Source organism: Sinocyclocheilus anshuiensis, unplaced genomic scaffold (assembly GCF_001515605.1).
Source record: "Sinocyclocheilus anshuiensis isolate Anshui unplaced genomic scaffold, SAMN03320099.WGS_v1.1 scaffold478, whole genome shotgun sequence".
NCBI classification, from domain to species: Eukaryota; Metazoa; Chordata; class Actinopteri; order Cypriniformes; family Cyprinidae; genus Sinocyclocheilus; species Sinocyclocheilus anshuiensis.
Genome location: NW_015542376.1, coordinates 386829 through 398218, shown reverse-complemented (window position 1 = coordinate 398218; position 11390 = coordinate 386829). Strand labels below are relative to the sequence as shown.

Genomic DNA, 11390 nt, shown 5'->3' with positions numbered 1-11390 from the left:
TAAAATTATATATATATATATATATATATATATAGATAGACGTATTTTGTTTTAGCTAGTGGCAAGGCAACATTTATTTATTTACTGGATGTACTAAAATAACTCAAACATGGAATGAAAATTGATATAAACTATTTAATATAAATAGACTTTACAAATAATAGAAATAAAATGACAAAATCCAACAAAAATACTAAAAATGTAACTAAAATTAAAATGGAAAATGTGAAAATAAAAACTAATTAAATATTAATGAAAACTACAGTAGTATCTCAATTACACGAAACAACACAGCTATAAAATAACCAGATGGGCATTTGCCAGTCCTGTGCGCACCCGCCTCTCTCATGTGTTGTTGGTTACTATGCAACTTACGCGAGCCACATAAGCTGCGTCATTTCCTGTGTAGGGACGCGTTGGAGCAAGCCGTTCAGTCGATAACCTCCGACAGCTAGACAACGAAGACAGTCGATCTCCGTGCCGTTTTACTTTGTTTCTTTGCGCACTTATGCAACGAATCACTTTCCGACCTGTTTGATTTTTGTCTGTGGAATACACCCGGCGCACTTTCCAAAGGACTAAAGCGCGTTTCAACTTTCTGATATTTGAGCGTGCCAAAGGAAAAGAACTTTGCGTTTTAGTTTGGGTGCCATAACCTCCAAATACGGGACTAGTGGATTAGAACTAAACGCTGAATCGGTGCTCTACTTTAAAAACTAATCAACAGGAACGCAATGTGATTATGGTGGTTGTAAAGCTTTGGATTTCTGGGCAAAGATCCTAAACTCCCTCGTAAGGGATTCACTGTTGATGACAGAGGTATTGGAGAAGACGCACTGGCCACTTGACTCTTTTTCGCGAGCACAAGACGCACCGAGCGCGCAAGCTTTCTGTCAGTGTTATTTGGAAGGTGCACTTTCCTGTCTAAAATCGGACTTTTTATTTACGTTTTTTTACGTTCTCTCTTAAGTTCTGGCTATCACAGTTGTCGGTTAGTCCAGCTAAATTCTGCATTTCATATTTCTATAAATTTAAAATTCTATGATGATGGGATGGGATTTTAATGACTGTATTATTAAATTCATAATCGTTTGTTATTAAAACATGCAGTGTTAATATTCCAACCTATCTTAAGCTATTCCATCTGTTTGTCACTGTAAACTATCGATGTAATACTTATAATATACCTGGTACCATCGAATGTTGATTTAAGTAAAAGTCATACATACATACAGTTTCATAACAGTGACAGATCACAGTATTATACATCCTGGTACACATGACGTTAAATTAATGCAGCAGACATTAACTACACAACGTAAAACTGTTCTGTAGCATTTGAAATTGAGATGATTACATTTTATTTTATTTATTATTATTATTTTTACAGTGTGCCTGAAGTGTTTATTTCAATTCCAAACTTATTTATTTTTTTGTTTAAGGATACTAGCCTAATTAGATGTATGTGTTTGGTTTTGTAGGTCCTCTGTGACCCGTTTGGTGTAATATTAATTATGACAGTGAACATCAAGGCATCACAGTGCCATGCGCCGCTCCGCAGACTCCTGTAGACTCGGTTCCGGTGCTACTGCAATGCCCGCCGGACCCCTCCGCTTCCGCGTGGTTCTGTGATCCAGGCAAAGGGCGCGAGGATGAGCACAGACCTGGAGCGCCTGTCGCTTAACTCTTCCTCGGGAAACTCTGTGGCGTCTAGCGCGCATTCCCTTTCCGCCAATGTGAAGAAGCTTCACAACGCGCTCAACCTGCTGCTCAGCTACCTCGAGAGAGAGCAGTTCATCCACTGCCTCAACGTGTACCACTCCAAGCGCAATGTGTACGATCTGGTCCAGACGCTTAAAGTCATACTGAACGTACCGAGCAAGCGTCAGCTCCTGCCCATGCTGCGGCTGGTTATCCCGCGCTCAGATCAGCTTCTGTTCGATCAGTACACATCAGAGGGGCTGTACTTGAAATCCGACGTTCTTGCGCGCAATGGTGACCCAGACGGCTCCCACGAGGCTGCTAATTCGAGTCCAACACACGGGGCTCACTTATCGGCTCCTTCTGCGTCTCAAACCGCTCTGCGCGGGTCTCCTGATAACATCAGCATCAGCAGCGATGGGACAGCGACTCTTATTCCTTTACTGGGAAGAAATTTCTTACCGGAGCCGCCAGGCGAGATCCGACAGGTAACCCTCAAGCGTCACAAGAGCAACGAGGGTTTGGGATTTAGTATCCGCGGAGGATCCGAGCATGGAGTTGGGATCTATGTGTCACAGGTGGAACCGGGATCACTGGCTGAAAAGGAGGGTTTGAGAATAGGAGATCAGATAATGAAAGTTAATGACAAAGTGTTCGACCGGGTCACGCACGCAGAGGCAGTTAAGGTAAGTTTTTTTTATGAATATTTTTTGTGTGAGACCATTTAATTTATTTACTTATTCCGTAACTGATGCAGCATGTTGTTGATATTATGGGAAACAGTTTCTGTCTTTCCTTTTTTGAAAAAAAAAAATGTACTTATGCACCCAAAGATTTCATAACCATATTTAGATCACCTGATTCTGGCCAGTCATTTGACCACAGGGAACAGACTGCACTCCTCCTTCTTGATTGATTATTAATGCAAGACAAGCAGCTGAAAGTGTCCCTTGAAGGACTAGAATGATAAATACTCTCTTTCATTGAGATGTGTTAGCCAGGAAGGCCTGTGTAAATGTTGATGTTATTGATCAGTGTATATTAAATATAACCCAGCGCTGGGTTAAAAAGGGACATACCCAGCTATTGGGTTGTGGAACCGGGATCACTGGCTGAAAAGGAGGGATTGAGAATAGGAGATCACATAATGAAAGTTAATGACAAAGTGTTCGACCGGGTCACGCACGCACAGGCAGTTAAGGTAAGTTTTTTTTATGAATATTTTTTGTGTGAGACCATTTAATTTATTTACTTATTCCGTAACTGATGCAGCATGTTGTTGATATTATGGGAAACAGTTTTTCTGTCTTTCCTTCTTTGAAAAAAAAAATGTACTTATGCACCCAAAGATTTCATAACCATATTTAGATCACCTGATTCTGGCCAGTCATTTGACCACAGGGAACAGACTGCACTCCTCCTTCTTGATTGATTATTAATGCAAGACAAGCAGCTGAAAGTGTCCCTTGAAGGACTAGAATGATAAATACTCTCTTTAATTGAGATGTGTTAGCCAGGAAGGCCTGTGTAAATGTTGATGTTATTGATCAGTGTATATTAAATATAACCCAGCGCTGGGTTATATTTAACCCAACATTTTTTAGAGTGTAATAACACTTGATGTCACATGAAGCTTTCTACGAGCATGGAGTTGGGATCTATGTGTCACAGGTGGAACCGGGATCACTGGCTGAAAAGGAGGGTTTGAGAATAGGAGATCAGATAATGAAAGTTAATGACAAAGTGTTCGACCGGGTCACGCACGCAGAGGCAGTTAAGGTAAGTTTTTTTTATGAATATTTTTTGTGTGAGACCATTTAATTTATTTACTTATTCCGTAACTGATGCAGCATGTTGTTGATATTATGGGAAACAGTTTTTCTGTCTTTCCTTCTTTGAAAAAAAAAATGTACTTATGCACCCAAAGATTTCATAACCATATTTAGATCACCTGATTCTGGCCAGTCATTTGACCACAGGGAACAGACTGCACTCCTCCTTCTTGATTGATTATTAATGCAAGACAAGCAGCTGAAAGTGTCCCTTGAAGGACTAGAATGATAAATACTCTCTTTAATTGAGATGTGTTAGCCAGGAAGGCCTGTGTAAATGTTGATGTTATTGATCAGTGTATATTAAATATAACCTAGCGCTGGGTTAAAAAGGGACATACCCAGCTATTGGGTTGTTTTGACCCAGCGGTTGGGTTCAAAACAACCCAATAGCTGGGTTTGTCCATTTTTAACCCAGCGCTGGGTTATATTTAACCCAGCATTTTTTAGAGTGTAATAACACTTGATGTCACATGAAGCTTTCTCGATATACTGAGTATTTCAGTGTTTCATTGTGCTGTTTTCATTCAAAAGAAGAGCTGATTTTGCCTAATACTTCACATACTTATGACTACTATGACTAGTACTGTAATCATAATTTATAGGAAGTAGTTGCAGCATTTTGGGCCTACCATATGTTACTGAGATTGTATGCGCTGTCCATGGTGCTGAAACCAGCTATTTGGTATAGATTGCATTCTGTTGTGAGTTTTTTCCCCAACAATCTTACTGTTTGTCAGTTGTAGTAAGATCACCGATCTTCACATGCAGCAGACACTGGTGAACCGCTTAGGAGAAACTCTAGGTGCCACTTCTAAAAGGGCAGTTCTCTGAAGAACCCATTATTTTCTACTAGAAATCTAAACATTGCCAATAATAATAAGGAAAAACTTTTGATGCACTTGAAATGCATATTGAAGTTCCTTAAGTGCACTTTGAGGCATCTTCAAAAACTGCTTAGACTTTCTCTAAAGGCTTCCACCAGTGTGGCAACACTTGGAAACCTCAAATGAGGCCTTAATTTTTTAATTTTACAGTGATCATATTTTTAACGACATTACAAAACATGAAAGCGTCTGAAAGTGAAGATAAGGCACATCCCAAGCATATTTCAAAGTACTGGCATATAGCTAGAAGCCCCATTCCACTGATACTGCTTGTTTGACTCTCTCATATGCCCGTATTTGGGAATCGCTGTAGAGTTGTTTGCCGAGAGAAAATTAACATGAACAGTTTGTCGCCTTTCTGTATCATTGTTTCCCTCCTTCACCAAGGGAAAACTGGCACAATTGAGCAGCAGGGTATAAATTCCTGCCACGCTGCCTTTCTTAAACAGAAGCTGGCAGAGGAGGGGGAGGCTGCTTCCTCCCAGTTAATCGTATTGATCTGCATGAGTAAATGGACGAGCCTCTCCCTCAGGCTGAACATGACCTTGACATGACTTGTCTTGATGCTCTTGTTCTCATGTAATGCAGACATAGCCTGGGTAAAGAAAGACACAAGAAATATCTGAGCAGCCAGAATGGAGAGAGATAGAGGGGGGTTTTGCTAGGTGCAGACAATTTCAGCACAGTGTACGTTTGATCGGTGCCTTCATATGCTCCATGAATGCTAGCAGGCAGAGTTATCTCTCATTTTTCTAGCAGAAGGAAGAACATCTATTTTAACTACAGTGAGGATTTCCTCTGGTTTCTGTTGACCTTTGTGATGTGTAAATGAACCCTGAACGTTATCCGTTTAGCTTTTTTTGCTTTTTCTTTCTTGGATTATTTTGGTGTTTCTTTAAGTTTTCCAGACATAAACACCAAAATAATACAACTTTTTTAGAAGTTGTGACAACTTTACACGTTCACATGCAGCTAAAATTCTAGTTGGTGGAACTCATGGTAGAAGTAACACAGTACCCGTGTCGGAATTTGCATACTCTCTACATTAAGTGCTTCTCTTGAATAAGTAATTGCTCTGTGACCAATAAAAAGGTTCTTTATAGTATGATTGTAGTCCAGACATACGGCATTCATCATGTAGTCATGGTCATATGACCTACCAGCTTCAGTTGGAATGCCATTCATAAATCCTCTCCCGTGGCCTCATGGGATAGTGAAGTATCCACTAAATGTGCACTTAAGAATCTTGCCAGAAGTAGTTGGTTACTCTGGTTAATCTTTGCCTACCGTTTACTTATGAAGTTCATACTACTCTATATGAACACTGCTCCTTTATATACTTTTTTTGCCCACATTGCCCTTTAAAAATAAAGGTTCTTTATTGGCATCAGTGGTTCCATGATGAACCTTTAACCTCCATGGAGCCTTTCCTTTACACAAAAATGTCTTTATAGTGGAAATCTTTCGATTTTTAAAATGTTTTTCACATTAAGAAAAAAAGTAAGAACTGATATGAACAGTTCACTGAATGGTTCTTTGGGGAGCACAAAATTGTTCTACTATTGTGAATCCCCCATATGGAACCTTTATTTTTAAGAATATATTTATACTGTACTAGTAGGGAGGTATGCATGTTAAGATGCAGCCACTGTTCTAACCTGTTGTCTGTCCATACATGAAAGCAAAAGAGCTGTGAGATTCGGCATAATCACAGCCAATCAGAACTAATTGGAGCAAAATTTTGGACCAATGAGATTTCAGAATGGGTGGAGATATCCATTCCAGTGCAGAAATCAAAACAAAGGAAACAACAGCTGTTTTGTTGCTTTTTGTGTCTGGTTAGAATAAAAAAATCAGGTTGCTGTAACCTGTTTTGTCTGGTAAGGAGGTTTGCCAGTTGAGGTTTGTGTACATGATGTTTTGGTATGAGGGCAGAGGAAGAAGTACTCTTGCAGGTGTTTGATATCATTATTTCTCTGCCTGTATCTTCTAAACTCTTCTTGTTGGTATGTCTAGTTGTCTGTCTGACCAGCTGTCTCCATCTCTCTCTGAGTCTCCAAACTGATGAGGATGGATTGTACATGCTGTAGGTGACCTGTCCGTATCATCGTTATAGGCCATAATGAATACGTGTGATGCCCTTTGGCATCTCATGATTGGTTGGTCTATCCGCATGGCCTTCAGTGTTTGTTCACAGGGCTGCTGTGATAGCCCATATGATCAATGATCTTTCCTCATCTCCTGCTTCAAGGGTGACCCCATATAAGAGCACCTCTTAAGTCGAGTTGATTGAATTTTAATGCTGGGACTGCCAGGGTGCCTGTGGCTCAAACTTAGAGGAGGTTGCCTCTTGCCTTTGTCCTGACACTGAGAGATGATTAAGACAGAAGTGTTTACAGTCAAATGTGGCTTTGCAATCTCAGTTAGAGCCAGGCTAGAAGATTCATCACTAGACCAATGCCTCTAACCGTACGTGTCCACTTGTGCTGAGCTGAGCGAGCATTTTATGTGAGCTGAACAGCAAGTTCGTTTAGGCCTTTGAGATATTGACTGCAGAACAGTACATTTAGTGATAGAATCAAAAAGTTGAGAAATACTGAATGTTATGCAAATGAAAGCCGGCGAAAAACGGTGAATGGTCGTCACTGTGAGAAGAAGGCAGTGACATCTATCATAAGGTTTATTTATTTATTTATTTTTTAATCTGCCATTAGTGCTAGAGATAGTGCTTAAATCACATTATTGCATTTGACATCTTTAAATGAGATGTCAAATGCTGTTTGCGTGCTTTCATCGTGTCTAGGTTAAAAAAAGTGAATTAAATTGACACCACGTGTATACTTAAGTCACACTTAAAGAGATAGTCCACTCAAAAATGAAAATTCTGTCAGAATTTACTCACCCTCATGTTGTTCCAAACCTGAATGAGTTTCTTCTGTGGAACACAAAAGATGTTTGAAGAATGTTGTTTACCAAACAGTTTAGTGACGTCCATTATTTCTGTCCCTACAATGGAAGTTCTTGGGTGGACTATCCATTTACAAATGTCTGAATTTCATTGTGTTAGATACAAAATATCAAACCAAGTGGCATCTGTAATCAAATTATGCTAGAGCTTTTCTCAGAACTAACTTCACTTTTCTGAGACACTTTTAGAATTATTTTTAACCAACTGGTCTTGATGTCATTTTTCTTGGGTTTATGAAGTCAGTTCCCGTAGCAGAATAACCAGTAGTGTAGTTCATAATATTAATATAGAGTATAAACAAGATGTTTTGTCTTCATTTTGAACAATATGTGTTCTGCATTATATATTTAAACCTAACAAACTTAATTTTGTGAAATCTCTTAACTGTTAAAGGTGCTTGTGCTATTTTTCTTTATATACTTGTTTTGATATTTTGTTATATAATGCAAATACATTTATCACATTCATGGCCAAAGTGTCCAAATATGGAACCGTCATGTTAATGCGTGTGAATGATCTAAAATGTTTAACACATTAATATGTTTTAATAACGATTAACACATACACACAAAGTAACATTTATGTAAAGTCATGCTACCTAATGTGAACTTGTATTTTAGTGTTTCTGTTTTTATACTGTGGAAAGCTTTAAATGGAAAATGTTGAACATAATCATTACATATTATTTTGCTTTCTTTCCTTAAAGTGGCGTGTGATGGGGCACACCTGAACCGAATGGAGCCTCATCGCTGCCGCTGTTTAAATGCCGAGCACGCCTGTCCTCGAGAGACCGGTCTCTTCCCCGTGCATGCACGACATCAATGTGTCGTCAGGAGCCGCAGGGTTTAATTTGGATTTGTCTGTGCATGTTTTTTTTACACTCATAGACTTTGTTACCATTGCCATGCATTATAAGACTGATGGACTCCAACGGTTGGACTTAAAAATGATCAAATGTGTTCTACTGAAGAAACAAAGTCACCTACATCTTGGATGCCCTGGGGGTAAGCAGATAAACATCAAATTTTCATTTTTGGGTGAACTATCCCTTTAAGAAGGAACTAAACACTTTCTGACAAGAAAAGTATATAGAGACTCATATTTCAGCACAGCAGTACTTTACAGGCACACTGCTTGCATTTTGTCGTGTATTGAACGGGTTTTCTACACACATAGGATATATTCTCTTATTCACTGGCTTTTCTTCATTAAGTAACATTTAAAGTGTTTCTTCATATCATTTCTTTTCTCAGCCTCCCTGCTAATTCTCTCAGATTAGGTGGCACACATTTTTTAGTCCGTGCGTGCTCACATGATCTCTTGTACATGGGTTTAGAGCAGGTGACTGACCGTCTCTTGTATTCTTCATCATGATTTAGCCTCACCATAAAATGGAGAATGTACACTGCCTTTCTCTGACAGATCTCATCAATTTGAGGCAGGGCAGGATTGATGCTCACTCATTACACCCTGTTGGGGACCTGTTTATATATGGCTGACTGACTGCAGATCATTGGCCCACATTTCTGTGGTTTTAAGACCACCCTCTCACAGCATGTGATATCTTTGATATACTGATCCCAGATCAGTCGCTTTTGTGTTTGTGAAATTATTCCGATAAATCACATGCCTATAGCATGGTTTTAAGGGTCATATGGCTGTAGGTATAATCCTGGTTAGGGTCACATTTAGCAAATGCTTTGTGACTTACAGTGTATTCAAGGTTGTAGTTTATCAGTATGTGTATTTGGATTTGACTTGATATGAAAGATAAAAGCTGCTGAATATCTGATAAATATATTTGCATTCAGTATGTCTGGCATATTGCACATGAAAGCACAGTGCAGTAAAATTATAGTTATTCACTTACCAAAATGCTTTCTAGACATTTTTTTATGGCTCTTAATCCATTTTTGCTTTTTAAATTACTATACATATAAAGCAATTTTAGATGAATGAACCTCTCACTCACTTCTCTTGTTTTCTAGCTCCTTCTTTCTCATTCACTCGCTCACACACACAATTATTCTGTGAAGGGAAAAAGAGACGCCCAGACTTGACATGGCAGTCTTTCTTTCATGCTGCAGAGAACCCGGACCTATGTATTTATTTATTTATTTTCAGACTAATGCAGAGAGAAAACATACAGCATAAAATCCTCCACAAATCACTCCAGGAAATGAGTTTGAGCTTTAGTCTAGTTACACAATCCTTGTATAATGTAGATTGAAATAATCGGTTGTTCTTGACGACAGGATTTTAAAGACCATCTGGATACAAGACGAGGAGCATATTGAAAATTCGATGGTTCCAGTGAAAACAAAACAGATTTATTTCCCTTACAAAGTTGTTGGACCTGTATCACAGTAATATTTATGTATATTTATGCTTTTATCCAAAGCAGGCTGCACTGCTTTCAAATTTTTTAAAAATAAATTATAAAAAAATAAATTAAATTATAAAGAAATTCATTCATTCATTCATTCAATGTCCTAGTATAAATCACATTTGTTGTAGTATTCCTCATTTGTAAGTTGCCTTAAGTGTCATCTGAATAAATATAAATGTATTTGCTTACTGTCTAGATGACTCTTACCCTGTTTACTATAACAGAGATAACATTTAATATACCAACTTGGCTACGCGGTGTTTACAACCAACCTCTGCTCACAAGTGACTTGTTCCTCTGTGTTTTGAGGTTGCAATATAATTAGCAATTTGAGCAGTAGAAGCTTGTAGCTAATTAATAGGACTCTCCGCCCTGTTTTTGCCTTTCATCTCCTCTGTCCTCGTTTGAGCCTTAAAGGAAGACCTAAGCATGTAATTAAATACCTTTGAGCCTGACCCCTCCCCCGCATCCCATTGTCCTGTCTGGACCCAGACCATCTGTTGCACAAGCTCTTGTATCTGCAGCATGAATCACCACCTCTTATGAGAAAATAGATGAAGACATGAAATTCGGTGTGTCTACATTTCTAATGAGGCAGTGCAGTATTGACGATATTTGTGATGTTTTCCCATTGGATGATCTCTTGGCTTTGACCTCTCATTGGCTGGCACCTCTGTCATGGACTCCTGTTGGTAAATAATTCAAGAAGCTCCACCTTGTCTCAACATGTACACTTCTAATGTCAGACAGACAGAGATAGGAAAAGAGAAGAGTGTGGGATATGGATACTGTTGCAGGAAACTGGATTTAAAGTGCCCCTATTATGGGTAATGAAAGGTTCATATTTTGGTTTTGGGAGTCCCCAACAACAGGTTGACATGCATGCAAGGTCAAAAAACACTTTCATTGTCTTATAATATGCATTTGTTTTTACCTTATTTGCTCAACGACTCCCGAACGATTCGTTTAACGATTCATTTTTCCAAACCCCTCCTTTGTGTGACGCTAATCTGCAGGATGTTTTCATTCACTTAGAGCTGTTACACACTGCATGAAAGGTAATTTTCAAAAATCCATAATAAGGGCAATTTAACTGGATTTTTATTTATTATTGTTAAAAAATAATAATATTAGGAACAAAAATATAACACAATATAATATAATATAAATAATATTGTAATAATCTAACTTTTCTAGTATAAAATAAAAAATAAATGTATTAAAAATAAATAAATATATATTTATAAAAAAATTATATATATTTTAATCTTTGAAAGCAATGTAAGTTCTTTTGGATAAAAGCATAAATATGAATAAATATTACTGCAATACAGCTCCAATAACCGCGGGACTATTTTGTTTTCACTGGGACTATCCTAGCTAAAAAAATAGCTAGGATACGTACGTACGTATGTATGCATGTATGTATGCTGTGTATTAGTGTTGTCACGGTAACAAAATTTCAGTATTCGGTACCGATACCAGTGAAAATCCACGGTTCTCGGTACCAATTTCGGTACCAAAGCAAAACACAAAAACATGCTAATTGAACGTCTCGGTTACGTATGGTAACCCTCGTTCCCTGAAGGAGGGAACGGAGACGTCACGTCGGA

The 11390-nt window shown here is 38.4% G+C and overlaps 1 protein-coding gene across 3 annotated transcripts in view; it reads left to right on the top strand.

Annotated features, from left to right (window-relative positions):
• Nucleotides 1–379: 379 nt before the first annotated feature.
• whrna (whirlin a) overlaps nt 380–11390 on the top strand; it is an 84631-nt gene continuing 73620 nt past the window's right edge. For 2 of the 3 annotated variants that reach the window (XM_016491247.1, XM_016491250.1), the window contains exons 1-2: nt 380–2279; nt 3373–3480. In XM_016491247.1, the coding sequence (XP_016346733.1) occupies nt 1653–2279; nt 3373–3480 (735 nt within the window). In that variant the 5' untranslated portion in view covers nt 380–1652. The remainder of the gene's footprint in view (nt 2280–3372; nt 3481–11390) is intronic. The other variant, XM_016491249.1, reaches the window with a different exon arrangement.